This window comes from Emys orbicularis, chromosome 1 (assembly GCF_028017835.1).
Source record: "Emys orbicularis isolate rEmyOrb1 chromosome 1, rEmyOrb1.hap1, whole genome shotgun sequence".
NCBI classification, from domain to species: Eukaryota; Metazoa; Chordata; order Testudines; family Emydidae; genus Emys; species Emys orbicularis.
In genome coordinates, this window is record NC_088683.1 from 112,005,991 (window position 1) to 112,025,512 (window position 19,522).

The 19,522-nt window shown below is 36.0% G+C and overlaps 1 protein-coding gene across 1 annotated transcript in view; it reads right to left on the reverse strand.

The window, feature by feature from the left end:
* Positions 1-1,610: 1,610 nt before the first annotated feature.
* FGD4 (FYVE, RhoGEF and PH domain containing 4) overlaps positions 1,611-19,522 on the reverse strand; it is an 87,251-nt gene continuing 69,339 nt past the window's right edge. Inside the window, exons 7-17 of the mRNA XM_065400765.1 lie at positions 16,207-16,363; positions 13,604-13,742; positions 12,552-12,610; positions 11,773-11,919; positions 9,635-9,807; positions 6,960-6,990; positions 6,644-6,739; positions 6,125-6,250; positions 4,020-4,160; positions 2,230-2,370; positions 1,611-1,888 (exon numbers count right to left, since the gene is read on the reverse strand). Of these exons, the coding sequence (XP_065256837.1) occupies positions 1,631-1,888; positions 2,230-2,370; positions 4,020-4,160; positions 6,125-6,250; positions 6,644-6,739; positions 6,960-6,990; positions 9,635-9,807; positions 11,773-11,919; positions 12,552-12,610; positions 13,604-13,742; positions 16,207-16,363 (1,468 nt within the window). The 3' untranslated portion in view covers positions 1,611-1,630. The remainder of the gene's footprint in view (positions 1,889-2,229; positions 2,371-4,019; positions 4,161-6,124; positions 6,251-6,643; positions 6,740-6,959; positions 6,991-9,634; positions 9,808-11,772; positions 11,920-12,551; positions 12,611-13,603; positions 13,743-16,206; positions 16,364-19,522) is intronic.

Below are 19,522 nucleotides of genomic sequence, written 5' to 3' on the forward strand. Positions count from 1 at the left end.
GTTACTAATTTTTATCTAATTGTAAAGATAGGTCCAATCAAAACTCTGGATCCATCCCCCTGAGTTTTTGAGAAGACTGTATCTAAATCTGAACTTTGTGACTTGGGACCATCTTAACTAATTGCTGTATTTTAGAAAATAAAAGACTTCATTTAGGTTTTTTAAGTCAGAAGTTGATTAATTTGCTCTATTAGAGAGACAGTCATTGCATATGCACTATAAAGACCTATAGTCCATCTAAAATGTTACAGTGGAATCCTCTTATAGCAGAGTCATTTGCCCCTACATAAAAGACTACTAGAAATGAAGATTCATCATGGGCCCAATACTCAAAGCCTGACTCACACAGATAAGTCTTTACTCCCAAGAGCAGTCCTACTGAACTGAATAGGAGTAAGGACTACTCATGCAAGTCAAGAATTGCAGGATCAGACTTTATATCTGAGTTCATACAAGAAGGCTCTAACATACAGTATGATGTATAATCCTTGCAGATAGTTTTTAGTTATCACTAGCTGATGCAATATGTGTATTTGTGAAAGTTAAAACACTTTAAACACGTCCAAGTGTTCCAATGACCATAAAGGCAAAAAATATATGATCCCAGAAGATCATTTAAGATCAGGATGTTAATTGCTAAAGCACATACTGTATTTTAGAAAGGTAGCACCAGCACCTTGAAAAGATAACAGGCACAGAACCAAAACAAAACAAAACAAAACAAAAAAGGACTACTCTTTTTTAAAAACACAGCTGGAACTCACAAATCCATTACACACCACTTAAATTACTGCTATTTAAAAAAAATTCTTAATGTATAAAAGTATCAAGATCAGTAGGTGTAAGCTAGTTAAACAAATCACTAAAGAGTGATTTTTTTCAATTTAGAACCCTCTTCTTAATTTGCAAGAGAAAACATGCTTTATTTTAAATAAATTATAGACTAATAAGAACCTATGTATTGTCATGAAGCAAAATCAAGTACAATTTTTTCTAACACTGTACATATATTGTACTTTTTTTTGTATTTTAGCAATGAATTTCTAAACTGAAACAATTAGATTCTTTTCCTGATAAACTGACAAAAGCCAATATTATTATAAAAGCAATTTGCATTAAAAAAGTGAATATAACATATGTACAGCATTGTGTAAGTAATTCTATAAACTAGATACAATAAACCAAACTGTCCCTGTATATTTCACTACAGATCTATTTTGGCAACGTGGAGGTATATCTTTTATACTGATAAAGTCCTAACATGTAAAGGATGCATCAAATATCCACATTCTTTATTAAAGTAGCAAACTTTAACCCAATAGCAAGTGAATTATACAATGCAATTTACTTTGAGACAAACAAGAAGTACACTAAAGTTAATAGGTTTTGTGCTTTTAATGGCATTTATGATTTTTTTTAAAAAAAATTCTGTGGAATGGGTCTGTACATTAACTTTATTGACAGAACATAAATATAAGAAAATGATCTCTAAATAGATCAGTATCTTTTCAACATAAAGTGCTAAGAGATGCATGTAGTAGTTAGGAGAATTTGCTTCTTTTGCTTGAACAAAGAAAAATCAACCAAGAATCTGACTGGATTATTTTAAAACAGAACATGGTCTTGAGCTTCAGCATTCGGATTTTTTAGAAGATTCAGGCTGCTCCTCTAAACTCATCTGCAATTCATTTTGACATTCCGGTGTCTCACCTTTGACAGCTAAATGGATGACTTTCAACCATTTCTGTTTCAGTTCCTCACTGTCTGCTGCAAAGCTGTGTACAGATTTGGACTGGGTCAGTTTAAAGCTATGCGGGAGGTCAGCACTTCTTGGAGTGTCATCTACTGCATAGCCCAGTAGTGGAATTGTAGCCAAAGCTTTAACATCCTAGGAAAAAGAAATAAATCCTGATAAAAACCTGCTTTGGTTCACAATACAGGCTGAAAACAACTCCTTGACTATTCCCAGACCTGAAGAAGAGCTCTGTGTAAGCTCAAAAGTTTGTCTCTCTCACCGACAGAAGCTGGTCCAATAAAAGATACCTCACCCACCTTCTCTCTCTCTATATATATATCCTGGGGCTGACACTGTTACAACACCACTGCCCACACAGATTTCCCCTAATTCTCACGTTACATGTCTTTCCCCCCAGATGCCACAATGGGGCAAAGGAGTGAGAGGGGCAGGAGGGATTTCCTATTTGTTTTCACTCTTTCCTCGCTACATACCTGTGGCGCACCATACATGTACAGCACGAGAGCTTCGTGTTTAGGAATAACACACCAAGCTTTCTGCCAAGGCTTTGATTTTTCCATATATTGAAGAAAACTACATAGGACACTGTTTCCAGAGACTTCAGCTGATTCAATCTGTGGGGAGACAGTACAAAGTGTCAGAAGGGAAATATTTTCCTTCAGAAAAACTCAAGTTTTCATGATGTTGACAAGAATGCATGAAACAGAACAATTAAATACGACACCATTTATAACAATTTGTGGAAGGTTCTCAGAGATGTTCTAAAGTGCTAATGAAGAGCCAAATCTTGGCGAACTTCTGCTGAAGATCATGGGAGTTCGCCTGATTAAAAACCGAATAAGGGCCTCAGGATTGGGTGTATGAAAAATAAAAATGTATTTAGATATATATTCAACCTCCCCCACCTTAAATATGCCCAATCTGCCTTGCTCCCTCCAGAATTTTTAAAGTGCAGGTGGCAGAATCACCCTTAACTCTTCATCTACCTCCACCAATGGATAGTTACCAGATACTTTAATATCTGAAACAATCTCTCTGATTTCTAGCATGTCTACCATGAAGGCGTCCAAATGTTACCAGCAACCCATCACAATTACACTCCTCTTTTGGCATTCAAAATTTTATAAAAGCATCCAACAGAAATGTATTTTCAAGGATCATACTGGAATGCAACCATTAACCAAGAGAAATAATTAAATACATTAATGGAAGAATATTGATAGAATGACCTATTACTTGGACTCAGTCATCTTGGGAATCTGTAGAGAGAACATACATGATTGTGTAGTGTTAAGATTTTATTGGCATGAATTTGGGATAAGTGCATTTCTCAGAAATGGCAAGAATTTAATAAAAACTGACTTGGACAATAATGTATATAAATTGGTGCCTATCCTCTTTATTCCCTGCCTTCAGCAAACACACATTTCTAGACCTGATGGTTGATGAGATATTGACCTTATCCTGCACCTCAGACACAGAATTTTGAGGAGATGTTCACATTTTAGGAGGAGGAAGGAAGGAAACATTTTGAAGCTACTTAATTTGCAGTGTTTTAATATTGGATTAGTGAACAGACTGCAGTTATGCTGGGCAACGTCTCACAGTTACCACGTGTACTTGTATGTTACAATGCATGTGTTATATATTTTTTCTTCCCCACCAATTTTTCAGTCAATCAGTCTTTGATCAATTTTTCTTGCTGTTCACCCCAATAGAAATCTCTTTCAAAATGATATGTTTTTGCTAATATTGAGAGGTTTACTGAGTAAATCAGAGTGCTGCTACATATATTGATCAAAACAAAATCTTGTTTTGAGCATTTTGAATATCATCAGAAATATCTGCAATTCTCTCCATTCTGGCCACAAATGTCAAAGATATAGCATATTTTTGGGGTTTTTTTGAACTAGCATACTGAAGAGATATATGATGAAGTCCAGTTTAAAAAAAAAAAATCAACTTTGAGAATGCATATTCAATCTGATTGGCTCAGAGATAAAGAGTAACTTTCACGGAGTTCCATTGCAGCCAGCTACGATGATTTACCTAATTGGCATATGCAATCTGATTGGGTGGCCTTGCTACAAACTTCAATATTGTTTATTTTTGAAGTGGTAAAAAAAAAAAAAAAAACAGAAATTTCACTGGCTCACAGGACTTTTCAGCCAGTGATGAGCCAAGAGATTCTTATTGTATGTAGCAATACATGCCCATGCAGGAATTTTACAGATTCAAGTATTTCATTCTTTAAACCTCATACCTCCAAGATGCCTTTCTTTTTCTTTTCTTCACTGTCTGTGCAACCCATTATAATGTGATAGCAGTCCTTACAAACTTTGTTCAATTTATTGCCATCATATTCAAGATGAGCTTTATAATCAGAACATTTCCAGCAAACCACCTTAGGAAAAAGAAATAAAAGATTAAGCAAGCAAAATTACCATCAAAATCAAGTGATCAATTTAAAAACTACTAAAATGTAGATCGAGTGAGGTGTAAGTGCTGTCTTCTGACACTGGCAGTGCTATCTATCATACCAATTGTAATTTAAAAGAAACTTAATTTTTAACTATATTTCACTATTTCTTGAATAAGTGAGTGCTTTTTACCTTTCAAATTGCTGGAGTGAATAAAACGAGTACTAGGATTCTTTTAACTGTTCTACGATTTAGGTCCTGATTCAGGAAATCACCCACATTCAGGATAGGTGCTTACACAATAAGCTTAACCTTAAGCACATGTTCAAATCTCACTGAGGTCAAACAGAGCTTTCAAATTTATCTTACATTCAAGTTGTCCTTAATATTGACGTGAAGATATAAATTCTCAGTTTATTCTCGTGGTCCTTTTTCCGCAAGAAACACTCAAGAGGTATGCTTACTATTTCATTCTCTATACCAGTGGTTCTCAACCCATTTACCAGTGTGGGCTGCATATGCAGCTCTCTCTGTTGCATGGGCCACATCCACACAATATATACACTACCTGTATTGCCCTGAGGATGTCACATGCATGGGCCGCAGCTGTGTGCTGATTTGGCTGCGGGTTGAGAACCACTGCTCTATAGACTCCAATACATACAAAATGATACTGTGTTTTTTTGTAAAAGAAATTGTTGCTTTTGTCAGAAAAACATCTTTTAACTTTGTTACGAAATCTAAGTGTACAGCTTCATAGTTTGTTATAAAACAACAACGGCAAACACACACCAAGGGAGGAACAACTGAAACAGTTCCATGTTGTATCCCGACAGTGAACTTGTTTCTTTTAAATAGACTAAGACAAGAAAGCTAGACTCCTAAAAGGTGTAGGAGGAAGGTCTTTTATTGTAAATATTTTTCAGCAGCAAATACTCCTTCCTCTGAGGAGAAAAAGAAGCCCAGCATGAAAAATGGAAGACAGTGAAAAGGAAGAGAGTCAAAATAACTTTTTTAGATGGCTGTGGTAGTAGCTAACTGGAATAGTATATACGCGGTATTATGTACTCTGCACTCTGATACACCACCAAAACAAATGTTTTTTGTTGAGCCCAACCCAATCTAGATCAGAAGGTCTTCAACCAAAACCCCTAATGAAAATTAAGTGAGAAGTATTAACTATCATTTCTAGAAAAGACTTCTGGCATCAACCCAAATTAGTCTTTAAAAATATATTTATATCCCCATGAAACAACATTTTAAAATGAAATGGAAGGACATGCATTAGAGATAATACAAAAAGAAGTCAATTAAGAATTTCCTGAATCGCCAACCATGCAGAAGGAAAGGGAATTATCAAATTTAACTGGGCACCTCTAAGCTGGAGGAAGCAATCCAAAAACTACTAAAAGAGTTAGTGCTAATCAGAAAGAGCTAATGACAACGCCTGAAGCATAGTGCAAAGCACAAAAGCAAAGCTATGAATGCAGTAAAGGCATGTAAATGTACATCAAGCAAAATCACCCAGGATGACCTCTGAGACTAAGATTAAAAACGGGTTGGCACCATCACTTACTGGAGAAAGAAATAACTTACTGGGAGATGAGGGAAGAAGCACGGTAGTTTTGCTCTATTTATAGTGCATCCCAAGGTGAGTGAATAGGTCATAGTTGATATGGTCTGGACTGATATTTCTGGCATTTTGCATATCTTACACATTTAGATACCTAGCTCTGCTAAGAACAATTTACAATACATTTTGCCCATCTTTTGCTCCTTTTTTAGCTCACCTAATCGAGCTGCTTCTTACAAACCACAAAGGTCACAGCTGAAGTCTCTGCTGCAGTAACGTGAACAACAACCAGCCACCAGATGGGGACTCTGAACAACTGTTTAGATCTGTTCTAGCATCTGGTCACCCAGCTAGCAGATGTGGCTTTCCACTTACATGTCCACATGCTCGACAATGATGCCTTCTCCTTGTCAGTGCATTGAAGGGCTCCTTACATTTCATGCACATTGTTACTTCATTGTCTCGGATCCATCTTGGTGCTCTCTTCCCAAGCTCAGCCTTCTGAAGAGGGAAAAGAAGGACAATTGTGCAGTATTTTTAGTAGAGAAAATAATTATTCTCTTCCTCTGGAAAGGAAATGGCAAAGCACAGCTCAAGCTATGTTTTGAAATCTATGCGAGAGATAGCTAACAAAGAATCCAGTCAAAGATCGTAACACATTGCTGAAAGGACACTCCATCATTCATTTTAGAAAGAACAGGATTGTTTATAATGCATGGTCTGGTTCATAAAGGGAAATGGTTGACCAGCAAAATGATTACTTTGTAATTCCATTTCTACAAGAATCCTAAGCCTGAATATGCAGTTTCTGACACCCTTCAGCAATATGGCATTTGTAACTGGAAAAGGACAAAAAGGGCACCAGTTGTACAAAGCTACAGTAACCCAACTTACAGAAACTTCAATGGGCATGTCCTCATATTCTTTTGCAATGGCATTTCTGAAGGTTTCATTCCTCTGCTGAAAAGCTTCTATGGTATTCTGAAGAGCCTGTTATAAATACAATGGATAAAGGTCGCAAACATACAATATTTAATAGACTCTTTGAATTTAAACTATTTAATGACCAACAACAAAACTACCAGAAATGTGAATTAATTATGATCAGCATTTGATTACATCAGAAGTTAATATTTCAACTTAAATACCACAGGAACAGCCCAAAAATATATATTTTTTTTTAAGTAAGTCAAAATGTAGATGTGTTTACCTTTATCCATTCTTCCTTATCTTGTTCAGAACTAAAACAAACATTGACATATTAGTATCAAACTAGCTTAGGAAACATTAGCTCATGGTAGTAAGCTGTAACTTACAAAAGAAGCAGAGACTTTGAAATGATTCCAACATTTATAAAAACAGTAGTGCTCCTGAAACTGTCTAGTTAAAAATGAATCAGAATCATGTTTGAAGCTTGGTAAGTTTAATAGACTAGAATTAAGTTCTACTCGAAAGATCATCTTAAATGCACTCTTTAAACATATATAATAATGGCATTTCCAGCATTAAGCTTTCTTAAAGCACAATGTAGAAAAGAAACAGCACACAAATTTCAGTGTAAATTTAAGATAGATGTAAATGAACCAAAATGGGAGAAACTGCATCAGTATATCAATGTTTCCCTGCGGCACTCTTCCTCAAATTAAAGTTAAAGTAAACGAAAGCAGAAATAAAAAGGGTTGACATAATAGGGTGATACTATCTAACAGAAACAAAGGAAAGTTTTGTTTTAACACTATAAACCAAGCATTCGTATGTTTCCTTTAATTCACTGGGGTGGAAGGTCTGTAGAGGATGACAGAGCTAAGCATTTTCCACCCAGTGTCTTGTACATTAATTGTTTTCAAAGCATCTCAGTAAGGCTTCTAAATTCAAATCCTATGAAAATATGCCTTGTACCCCAAGTAAAAGCACTACTGTAATCTAGTGATGGAGTTAATACAAACCCAATTTCCCATGAATTTTGAATCAGGAAAAAGAGAAGACTTGAAAGAGTGTAACCCACACACCTTCTGGGTGTGGTGTTCTGTGCCATCCAATGGCACCAAGACCACTTAAAGAGAGAGATAAAATGAGTCTGCTCTACAGCCTTAGCTAACAGCCAGTTGGATTTTAGCTTATGTGGTAGAGGCTCATGCACTAAATTCCAGAGGTCCCAAGTTCGATCCTGCCCGCCGACCACTGGGGTCTGTCGGTGTTACAATAGCACCACAGTATTTTTTGTTCTGCTACTCATTTAATACTTCCTCCACTCACTTTGGTGAAGTAAGGTGCATACAAAGAATTCTCTCTCTCTCTCTCTCTCACACGCCCCCTCCCTCCCCACACACCTCCATTTTGATTTTTCCTACTGCTGGATGGGATGTGCAGGTGAGATCACATACCCATCTATGGTGGGAATGCCTCCAGTGAGACTTATATATTTTGTAATATTACTGCAACTAGCAATAAAACTAGAATCCTAAAATAGGAGGACAGAGTCCTGTTCCTCATCCTTTACCATTTGTAAATATTGGAAAAATGAATCTTCTAACTAAACAAAATAATTCTCCCTAATCCAACAACTTTTAAAAGTAGTATGTAATCCCCATATCAGACAAGCAATCACTCCATGTAGGAAGTGATCTACTATCTATTTAAAAAAAGTGACTGAAACACTAAAATGCACTCAAGCAGTAATCTGAAAATAAATATATAAAATTATCTGGAAAAGGGAATTCCTGGGGCAAACATTTCATCAGAGCTACGACAAATTTATAGGATGAGATTTATGCATAGGATACATTAAGAATAAAGTATGCATCAACTAAGATTATTTTAGTCTTACTGATCTACTTTTAGGATGGCATTTTTGTACATATTACTTCACAATTTTGAATGATCTTTATGAAATACATCCTAAAATGTTCTCAAAAACTAGACAAGCTTTCCCCCTAAACTAAATAACTTTAGTGCTAATGAAAGTACTAATAACCCTGGAAGTTGAACAAAATAAAAATAGTTTATAACTGCATTTTGTTCACAGTCACAAAATGCTTTTCACATGTGAAATGCATCTGTCTCCAGGGGGAATACAGTGGACATGTTGTATGGTGTTACTTCTGCCACCACACAACAATTTCTGACCAGTATGATATGTAATACAAAATAATCTATTATTGAATCAAAACATTAAAGACAAATTTACCTTTATGGAAGAGTCCTAATACAATTTAATACAAATAACTTTTCTATGGGTTTTGAATCATCCTATATAATTGACAATTGTATCCCTGCCATCGAATTATACTGGATAGTTAAAAATCTGTATCAAGATTATAATTTTCAATTACATTTTAAAGCTTTTAAAGGTAATTTATATAGATCGGTTACATTTTTAGAGAGAGCATTATTATAATTCCTATTAAATTATAGAGGATTTTTCCATAAAGCTAAGTATGCAGATTACAATGAAGCCTTTGTTTATTCACAGAACATATACAACGTGCACAAAAAAGACCACAAGAACTTTTCTACAGTGCTTGACAGTATGCTTCTATCATGAACTGCAAACATCGCTGTTCAGGATGAAAGGTCACTTCTGCATGCCTGTTTAAGCCTTGGTCTTTCTGCAGAGGCTGTCAATAAGGGCTAAATGGGGCAGTGATGTCTGAAAAGAGGAAACTTATCCACTAAAACAGAACGAGGGCACCAATTCATTCAAAAAGGCCAAACAGCAGTGAGGACAATTTCAAAGTCCACCAAGCTGGAGCCATTTTTAAACTAATGATTTAGAAATAAAAGGCTCCATATCACTTTACCAGTTCTCCAAATCAACCAGTCCCACAATTCTCGTCTATTCGGATATATTTTTAATGCTTCAAAAGTAAACCACACGTCTCTTACCTGGCCTGCAACTCCAATGTTCGCTCTTTTCCAGACACCTGGAAGGTGCATGGATATTCTTCATTGTGTGTTTCTATAATCTTCATACCATCAATACCAACTCTTGTTCGCACTGAGTACTTTGATCCCACCAAACTGAATTTGGGTACACAATACAGCAACATGTTGTTGAACTATTAAAAAAAAGAAAAGAAAAAGGACACATTGATAACAAAGAAAGTCAAGTACAATATATTAAGAGATGAATTGCACTATCACCTTACAAAAACAACTTGAGGGAGGGTGTGGTTAGGCTTGTTAATGTCAGACAAAATCAAAATGGAAAGAACTGATAATATGGATAGGATTTAGAAATAAAATTAAAAGCCAACTATTGATACATTTAAAAGCCAGCTACTGCATATGTGCAGTAATTTTCATAATGTTTATAATCAAATACACTGAGTGGATGTGATGTTTAGCAACACTGTAAGCCTTTTGTTGAGAATTTTCCATGCTGATTTCAATACACTGAACAACTGGGTAAATAGATTTTTCTTAAAATCTTTATACTAGAAGAGCAGCAAATTGACTCTGAAGGAATTTCCCGTCTATTAGGTCAACTCATATAATGGTAGATTTCTGTCTTTTCTTCACAGTCCTTTTTTATTTAAATCAAAGTTATGGGTGAGACTACGTAAACCCACAAAAGGAAGGGAAAAATTATATGAGGCCAAGGTGGACATACTGATGACATTGATCTTTTCTGTAAAATGCTTTGATTTCTACTGAAGAAAAGCACTATACAAGAGCTAGGTATTATTAGTATCATTTATTATTTGTAGCTTTTAAATAATCATTTTTAACAGCCTAGAATTTCAGCCCAGGGAGGCATCCACTACTATGAGTTTGTGTTTTTGAAGATTTAAATCAGATCTATAATGGTTAACAGTTTTTTCTTATGAATTATTAAAACCAGAAACTCACATTTTTAAATGATATTTCATAGAAGCATAGTCTACCCCATTAAGATGATTTAAGGCCTTTTTAATATTTCTTAGAGCTTCAGAAGTCCTGTTGACTAGGGGCTTGCTTATCTCTGGAGCACACTTGAAAACCACTCTCAAGAAAAGAATCATTCTGGATTACCTACAATGGCTGGTGAAGGATTCTATATGATTCCTTTGATGGTCTAAGCCACATTCACGTCAGCTGAAGTCTGTATCACAGATATGGCACATCTGAACTTTTTATGTCCCTCATTTTAATATCATGTCTAGCCGCCTTCAGAGACTTTTACTAATAATTTATTCCTCTGCTAGAAACATGGGAGAGCAGAAATCTGCCCCTCAGAAAATACACACTTTACTATCCAGAGAGCATGCAGCAGCCAGTGGCCCATATAGCAAATGGCACAAATCAGGGCTCGAATTTGCCATTTTAATATATTGGAAGCAGTGAGTTATATCAAACATTCCACAAGGGAATTAAAGAAGAATCATTGATGGAGTCCAGCAGCGCTAAAATAAAGACAGAACTGAGTCTGTGAACCAAGGAAATGTGATGAGGTAAAGCAATGAGAGCAATTGAAAAGAGGGTATGAACTTTCCAGGGGTACTAGGTTCCTACAAGGCCATGTGACTCATTTGGTCACATCACACTCAAGGATTTTGAAGGACATCTAATAATTACTATACCAGTAACACACATGCATATTCAATCAGACTACTTGATTCGCGAAATAATCTACTGCTATAAAATACTATTCTAATATAGTCTAATAATATCTAATTAGAATAGAATCTTAAATATTTTTATTTTAAAAATGTAAGCACCCCAAATACAGTAGTAGATTCTATCAATATAAATGAATAGCCTCCATGATAGCTGTAGCAACTAAGAAAGACTAATACTGCATTTACTCGGAGATATGTTACTGGACCTTGGTTTAATTCTATTTGAAACACATTCTTTTCTAAATGATTTTTGTCATTTTCCAGAAAGCATTGTGGGTAAAATCTTGGCTCCAGGTGAAGTTAATGGCAAAATTTCCCCATTGACTTAAATGGAGAGAAGACTTCACCCTTGCTTTCAGGCAGCTTCTTGGAATTTGAAAGGAGCCTAACATCACTCAGACAAACACAAATTTTGATACTTACTAAGAAAAGGTATCGTTCTTGGGCTGATGTATTACGAGCAGCAAGTTTAAGGATCTGTCCTTCTTTAATCAGCTCATTTGAGGGGTTGACAATATCTTCCTCTTCTCCCAACATCTCATACACCTCCAGCAACTTCTTTAGATTCTCCTTTTCAATTAAAATAAAATTACATTTGTGAATAAGTGATTTTGCCAGTGTAAAACGGTTTACCTGATGCTTATGTAAGAGTCTGAAAAATGCTAGTTTAAAAGAATATATATGAGCCGTTCATATAGGTTGCCAGAACCAGCTTATATTTGGGCATAAGCGGTTTCTAGAAATCTAATTTATCTAACCAGTATTTTTAAGTGTACTTATATAGTGCTATTTCATGTCCAAAATATTTTACAAATATTTAACAGTTCATGTACCACAACATCCCTGTGAGGGAGATAAATATTTTCTCCATTTTACAGGTGCAGAAACAAGCGCAGAAAAGTTAAGTGAGCAGTATAACCTCTTACTGGCAGCCAGGAATAATACAAAGAAATCCCAATTCCCACTCCCGAGTTTTAGTTACAATATCACATTTTATCAAGCATTTCAGATAGTAAAAAGGACAATATAAATAGCAGCATTTTGGAGCAAAGAAACCAAAGTTTGCAAGTTCAACTGTTTGAAAAATCTGCATTTCAAGTATCTGGTAAAATTCACAGAGTTTCCTAGCTGTACATGCTACTTAAAACACAAGACTAAGAATAGAGGATTAAGAAAGGGAAAACCCCACAAAAACCACTTACCATTTTACGTATAGCACTATTGGAGTGACTGGCTGCTGTGGATATAATTTCCAGGGATTCTAGATGGCACCGAAAATGAAAAACAAATGTAAGTACATTGTTATTTACTCCAGTACACAGACTACTAGGTCTAATGGCATACTTGTAAATTTCATATGAACGTCAGCCTTCTCAAGCCCCAAAATTGTCAATAAGGTAAGCTACAAGTGTTTAGTCCAACCGGGTACTTTTGCCTTAATTGAATGTAAAATACAATCAAAGTTAGAGCTAACAGATTAGATGCTGGAAAAGCTTAGCAGGAATCCTTGCCAGTTTTAATCAATTATTGTAGGGTGTTTGTGGAGTGAATTTCAAAATTCACGAACTTGAGTACTTGTACCCAAAATATGATTCTAAGAATCATGGCTCCTCCAATCAGGGAGCAGAAACAAAGTGTGACCAACAGATCCAACTAAAACAGTTCCAATTTCAAATATTTTTAAGAAACTGCTCCAGGCCAAGAATTATTTGCAGAAGCTATTTGATAAATAATTCTGAATAATAAGAAAAAAATATGATCTGTTCTTGCATAATTGATACATGAAAAATGATAAAACTTGAAAATGGAATCTATTTTCACAAACAAATTGCTGAAATGTGTAGTTTAAATAAAATATGGATCCCATTTTCAAGGTTTTTTTTCAGCAAAAGACTGTTTCTATATAAAAAGCCACACAAAAGTGTGCTTAAATGCCAGACTAGCCTTCTCCTAAGAATTGTGCATGTGGCGTAATTTCAGAAAAGGGTGCAAAATCATGTGAAATAAAAGTAGAATTTTTGTGCTCCATGTCAGGATGGACACATTGTAAGTTTCACTGCTCTAATGCTAGCCTAGAAATCAAAATAAACAATGGATCATTTTTCAGAGAATCTTACAACTCTACACTAACATTTTCCCTGCAACTGCGTTTCTTTACCTCATTTTTACTGGGATAGCTTTAATTTACAGAGTCCTTTTATTACTGTTTTCTTATTGCTATATTAAGTTATCACACAATCCATGAAATATTTACTTTCAGCATCCTTCCAGTCTGGGGAATCTTGAGGCAGTTTCCTTAGGTAGTCCTTTAGTAGCATCTCATAGCGTGGAATGCGTTGTACTGGTTCTAGCATATGATGTTGCAATGTCAAACTCCCACAGACTTTTTGTGTCTAGGAAAATGTAAATATATTTAGATACCACAGTTCAGACAATATTTTTCCATATCTTAGTATGTCATAACACAATATAAAGCTGTGACTGACCTAAATCCAAGACTACTGTATCTTCATAAAAAAGGACGACAAAAACATGGGATTTTAACATAAGAACTCCTGATTGCAGGAAAGTGAGTTAGTTTTTTCATCATAATCAAATAATTAAAATCCTTTCCAATGACTTTAAAAGCAAGTAAAGTTAATTACTGTAAAGCAGGGAGAATCACTGTATTTTCTTTGTATCCAGCAGAAAGAATTTCATAAATAGGACCACAAATGACATTGCATTTGAACTTAATTTTTCAAATAATATCTGTAATAACTGATCTTAAACATCTAATTCATTTAATAAGGGACAAACATAATTTACCATGACAAGTCATAAGAGCAAGGCATTTTATTCTGGACTCTAATATGGCACACATGTATGACAAACGCCTTCTTTCAATACATCGTTATCCATGATGTAAAAACAAGGGTAGCTATTTTGAGAAAAATGATGTCTGTTTACTTCCATTTCCTTAGAAAGAAGTAAGCTGTAGATTAGACTAAAGCACACAAAAGAAATCCCTTACTAAGGATCACACATTCTGCTTAAATGGCATCACATTGCAGGAATGTCTTATTCCTTTCCTAAACTTCTAGTTGATAGGTCTGTAGGTTGAAAACGATATCCATACTAATTAACAGAAAAATCAAGAAGAGGCCCTGGAGAGGTGAAGTTACAGACTTTTCCAAAGAGATACATTCCCATGACTGACTGCTCCTTCAACCTTCAGTTACTCAATATTTAGGATTGTAAACATACTTCCTAACTCAGGTGTTTTGGAAAACTGCAGGTCATGCACGACAGGTTAGGAATTTAGAGATGGACAAATATGTAATTGTAAAAAAAGTGTTATTTACTTTTTAGTATCTATGACCGATATAAAGCAAATTCGTTGGTCCTCGTGTTTTAACATTTATGCTTTGATTGATGATGTGTTTCACTGGAGAGGAAGGATGTGGGGGGAAAAAAGGAAAAGAAAAAATAGGACAAAATTAAATGGACAAAATGGAACCCTGACTTACTTCTAAGGGACCAGAAAAATAGATTGTGTTATGGAACGGGCCACCCAAAGACCACATGAGAACCTGCTTCATTAGGAAAAACCCCACTGACTGCATAGCCCTATTTGTCACCTAACACCCCACACTAGAACCCATAAGGGGTATCAAACAATTACAATGCATACTTGATGGGAACCACATCCTGAAAGAATTCTTTCCCAACCCCCTCTTCTGGGCTTCAAACAATCCCCCAGCCTATCCAAGCACATCATCAGAAGCAAGCTTCCCACAGACCAGGAAACATCAATTCAAAGCAGCACCAGACCCTGTCAGAACAACAGATGCAAAACCTGCAGACATAACTCCACTGCTACAATGATCAATACCTCCCACAACACACCTTTCAAGATCCATGAGTCCTACACATACCCATTGCAACATGTGGTATACCTCATCCAGTGCAACAAAGACCCCAACAACAACAAGGGTGAAACCAGACAATCACTACACTCTCGAACGAACTCACATAGAAAAATGATAAAAGACAAAAAACAACTTATCACTCATAGGTGTATATTTTTCACAAAGCAATCACTCCATATCTGACTTCTCAGTGCTCATCCTCTGAGGCCTGGTCTACACTAGGGGGGGTGGATTGATCTAAGTTACGCAACTTCAGCTACGTGAATAACGTAGCTAAAGTTGACGTATTTAGATCTACTCACCGCAGTGTCTTCTCGGTGAGTCAACTACTGCCGCTTCCCCCGTCGACTCCGCCTGAGCCTCTCATGCCGGTGGAGTACAGGAGTCGACGGGAGAGCGCTCGGGGGTTAATTTATCACGTCTAGACTAGAAGAGATAAATCGACCCTCGCTGGATCGATCGCTGCCCACCGATCTGGCGGGTAGTATAGACATATCCATAGGAAACCTACACAACTCCTTCAAAAGACAAGCCTGGGAACTTAAATTCATAACTCTGTTGGACACTAAAAACCATGGACTTAACACAGAGATTGGTTTTATGGCTCATTACAACAATTTGTAACACACCCTGCTGCCTGCTCACCCTTTACTTAAAATGAAGTGGGAAGTTGTCTCCTACAGTGTGTGTGAACCCCTTAGACTTGTCCCACCTTGTATTTAAGCTCTGACACTGGTTATCTTCTCCAGACCTGAAGAAGAGCTCTGTAGCTTGAAAGTTTGTTCCTTCAACCAACAGAAGTTGGTCCAATAAAAGATATTACCGTACCTACCTTGTCTTTCAAAGGGACTGGATATTTAATTATTTAACACTGTCTTTCAGAAATATAGAAAATGACACATACACACTATTTTGTAGCTTTTCAATAAATAGTCTCCTCCATTACCTGAATGTCCTGAATAATGGATTTGAATAGAGGAGACCGCTCAGTCCACATTTTCACCAGTTCCATTGCATTATCAAAGTTTTTCACATACTCTCCATACATCTTGAGGAAAGGAGCTAACTTCTGAAGAATATCTCCAATTCTGGGGGTTGCAGCCCTGTAGAGCAAGAGGATTGAGTCTCAACTTCACAGCAAATAAGTAAAAGCCGACAAGGTATTAACTAGTAGACAAAATGAGGGGGAAATATTATTTAAAAATCTAAATAAATGAATCCTCCAGTTCAATACCACTACACAAAGGATCCCAGTCTGACCATCAAAGGAGACCCACAAAAGTGAAAACAATCTTTGTGCCCTATCTTGATCATGTATAAAGGCTACAAGTAAGGAATAAAGCACTACATAAAATGTTAATTCTTCTTTCATTATTTCCATTTAGTGAATGGCATTTCTCTGGGCTGCCATTATAAGTGATAGAACACTGCACTTCTCAGCTGGAGCTGAAAACTCAGGAGGCCAATTAATGCAAAACTGAGAAGATTCCAGTATTGCTAGAAATTATTAAAAAAAAATCAGACAGTTTTAAGTTCTATTATGATAAATTCCATACTTTGAAAAAATATTAAGTCACTTAGAAGCTTAAAGTGGTAAAGACTATAGCGTTGCTTTATGTCCACAATAAACAAATAGCTTTAGCTGCTTTTCAAAATTTGAAAAATCACTTCGCGCTGACCTTTTCACAAACATACAGAGTTTGCAACAAGGTTCCAATAGTTTTATGAGCCAGCCAAACAAGAAATAGCCTACAAATGAAATGGGCTACTTATCTATAGCTGCTAGCTCATCAAAGGTAGTCTGATTTCACTTTCCCTCCAGAGAAACTAAATTTTGAAGGTTGTCTCTAATGCCAGACCTGAAGGTGTCCAATTTTTACAAGTTTGGGCACTAGGCCATATCAGATATGTCCAAAAAAGTCTAGCACACTGAGTCTTGGCAAGAATAAAAGTCTACTATGACTTCAGAACCCCTCCATAAGTAGGGCCCTTCGTTTTCAGTTTTTATTTCAGTTAATGTTTCACAAGAATTTACTGGTGTTTATTACAGCCACAAAAGAGGTGAAAATCGGTGGAAAAAACTATTAATTTTTCTGGGTAAATATTGGGGGGGAGGGGGGTGTTGGTGGATGGAAGAACAGGGGGAAGTATTCAGCAGATTAATGCTTTGATGAATAGAATTCAATGTGGTTTGCTGCAGAACTAAAACAGAACTCAAAACACAATGCCACCTCTGAGTTTAAGAAAACAATACATCTCTAACCCCCAAATAAAAATTTCCATTTGAATAAAGTTTACTATTGTAGACTTAGAACTATTAGCCTATATTTACATTTAATAATTGGGCCACACCATTAGCAGCACATACACTCAACTTCATCTCTTTCTCCTGTTTTTATTTTTTAAAAATTTGTGAATACTTCCCTTGTGTTCTGAAATGTATTCTGATACAGATTTTCATTTTCTTCCCATTTTAGTGTGTCAAATCTTTAAACCATTATCTGCTAATAGCCTGAAATGTGTACGTGGTGGGCGTGAGATTCATCAGTACATTCAGATGTGCATGCACTTCAGAGCTTGTGTGCATGCCCGTTTGTTTATTGTGTGCATCTTCTAGACTAATACATAGCCTTACTTCAACAGGCAGCTTGGCATATACACACAGACTAACGTATTATTGTAATATCTATATCTCATGCAATGTATTGTATTTTCCTAGTAAAACAAGTTATTTTTTATATACTTGAATATATAAAAGTAGGTGTGAAAATTGGAAAAAATGAATAATACTTTCTGTAAAACCCAGGATTTTTGTGTGTGTAGTAAAAATCAGTTTAAAATGGAAAATGCAAGGGTTTATCCATAAGGCACAGCCCAAAGCACTCTGGAAGAACATGCAGCACAGAGGCAGAGGCAAATGTAGAATTATGTACAAAAAAAACCTGCATCCAAAAATAAAACAATGTAAAACTTTACAGCCTACAAGTCCACTCAGTCCTACTTCAGCCAATCGCTTAGACAAACAAGTTTGGTTACAATTTGCAGGAGATAATGCCGCCTGCTTCTTGTTTACAATGTCACCTGAAAGTGAGCATAGGCGTTCTCATGGCACTGTTGTAGCCAGCGTCGCAAGATATTTACGTGCCAGATGCACCAAAGATTCATATGTCCCTTCATCTTCAACCACCATTCCAGAGGACATGCATCCATGCGGATGACAGATTCTGCTCAACAACGATCCAAAGCAGAGTGGACAGTCGCATGTTCACTTTCATCATTTGAGTCAGATGCCACCAGCAGAAGGTTGATTTTCTTTTTTGGTAGTTCAGGTTCTGTAGTTTCTGCATCTGAGAGTTGCTCTTTTAAGACTTCTGAAAGCATGCTCCACATCTTGTCCCGCTCAGATTCTGGATGGCACTTCAGATGCTTAAACCTTGGGTCGAATGCTGTAGCTATTTTTAGAAATCTCACATTGGTACCTTCTTTGCGTTTTGTCAAATCTGCTGTGAAAGTGTTCTTAAAACGAACATGTGCTAGGTCATCATCCGAGACTGCTATAACATGAAATATATGGCAGAATTCTGTTTTTATATACTTGAATATATAAAAGTAGGTGTGAAAAACAGAACAGGAGACATACTATTCTCCCCCCAAGGAGTTCAGTCACAAATTTAATTAACGCTTTTTTTTTTTTTAAACGCGCATCATCAGCATGGAAGCATGTCCACTGGAATGGTGGCCAAAGCATGAAGGGGCATACGAATGTTTAGCATATCTGGCATGTAAATACCTTGCAATGCCAACTACAAAAGTGCCATGCGACTGCTTGTTCTCACTTTCAGGTGACGTTGTAAATAAGAAGCAGGCCGCATTATCTCTCATAAATGTAAACAAACTTGTTTGTCTTAGCGATTGGCTGAAGAAGTAGGACTGAGTGGACTTGTAGGCTCTAGTGTTTTACATTGTTTTGTTTTTGAGTGCAGTAATGTAACAAAAAAACCTACATTTGTAAGTTACACTTTCACAATAAAGAGATTGCACTACAGTGTTTATATGAGGTGAATTGAAAAATACCATTTATTTTATCATTTTTACAGTGCAAACATTTGTAATAAAAATAATAATATAAAGTGAGCACTGTACACTTTGTAGTCTGTGTTGTAATATAAATCAATATATTTGAAAATGTAGAAAAACATCCAAAAAGATTTATTAAATTTCAATTGGCATTCTATTGTTATAAGTGCGATTAATTGCAATTA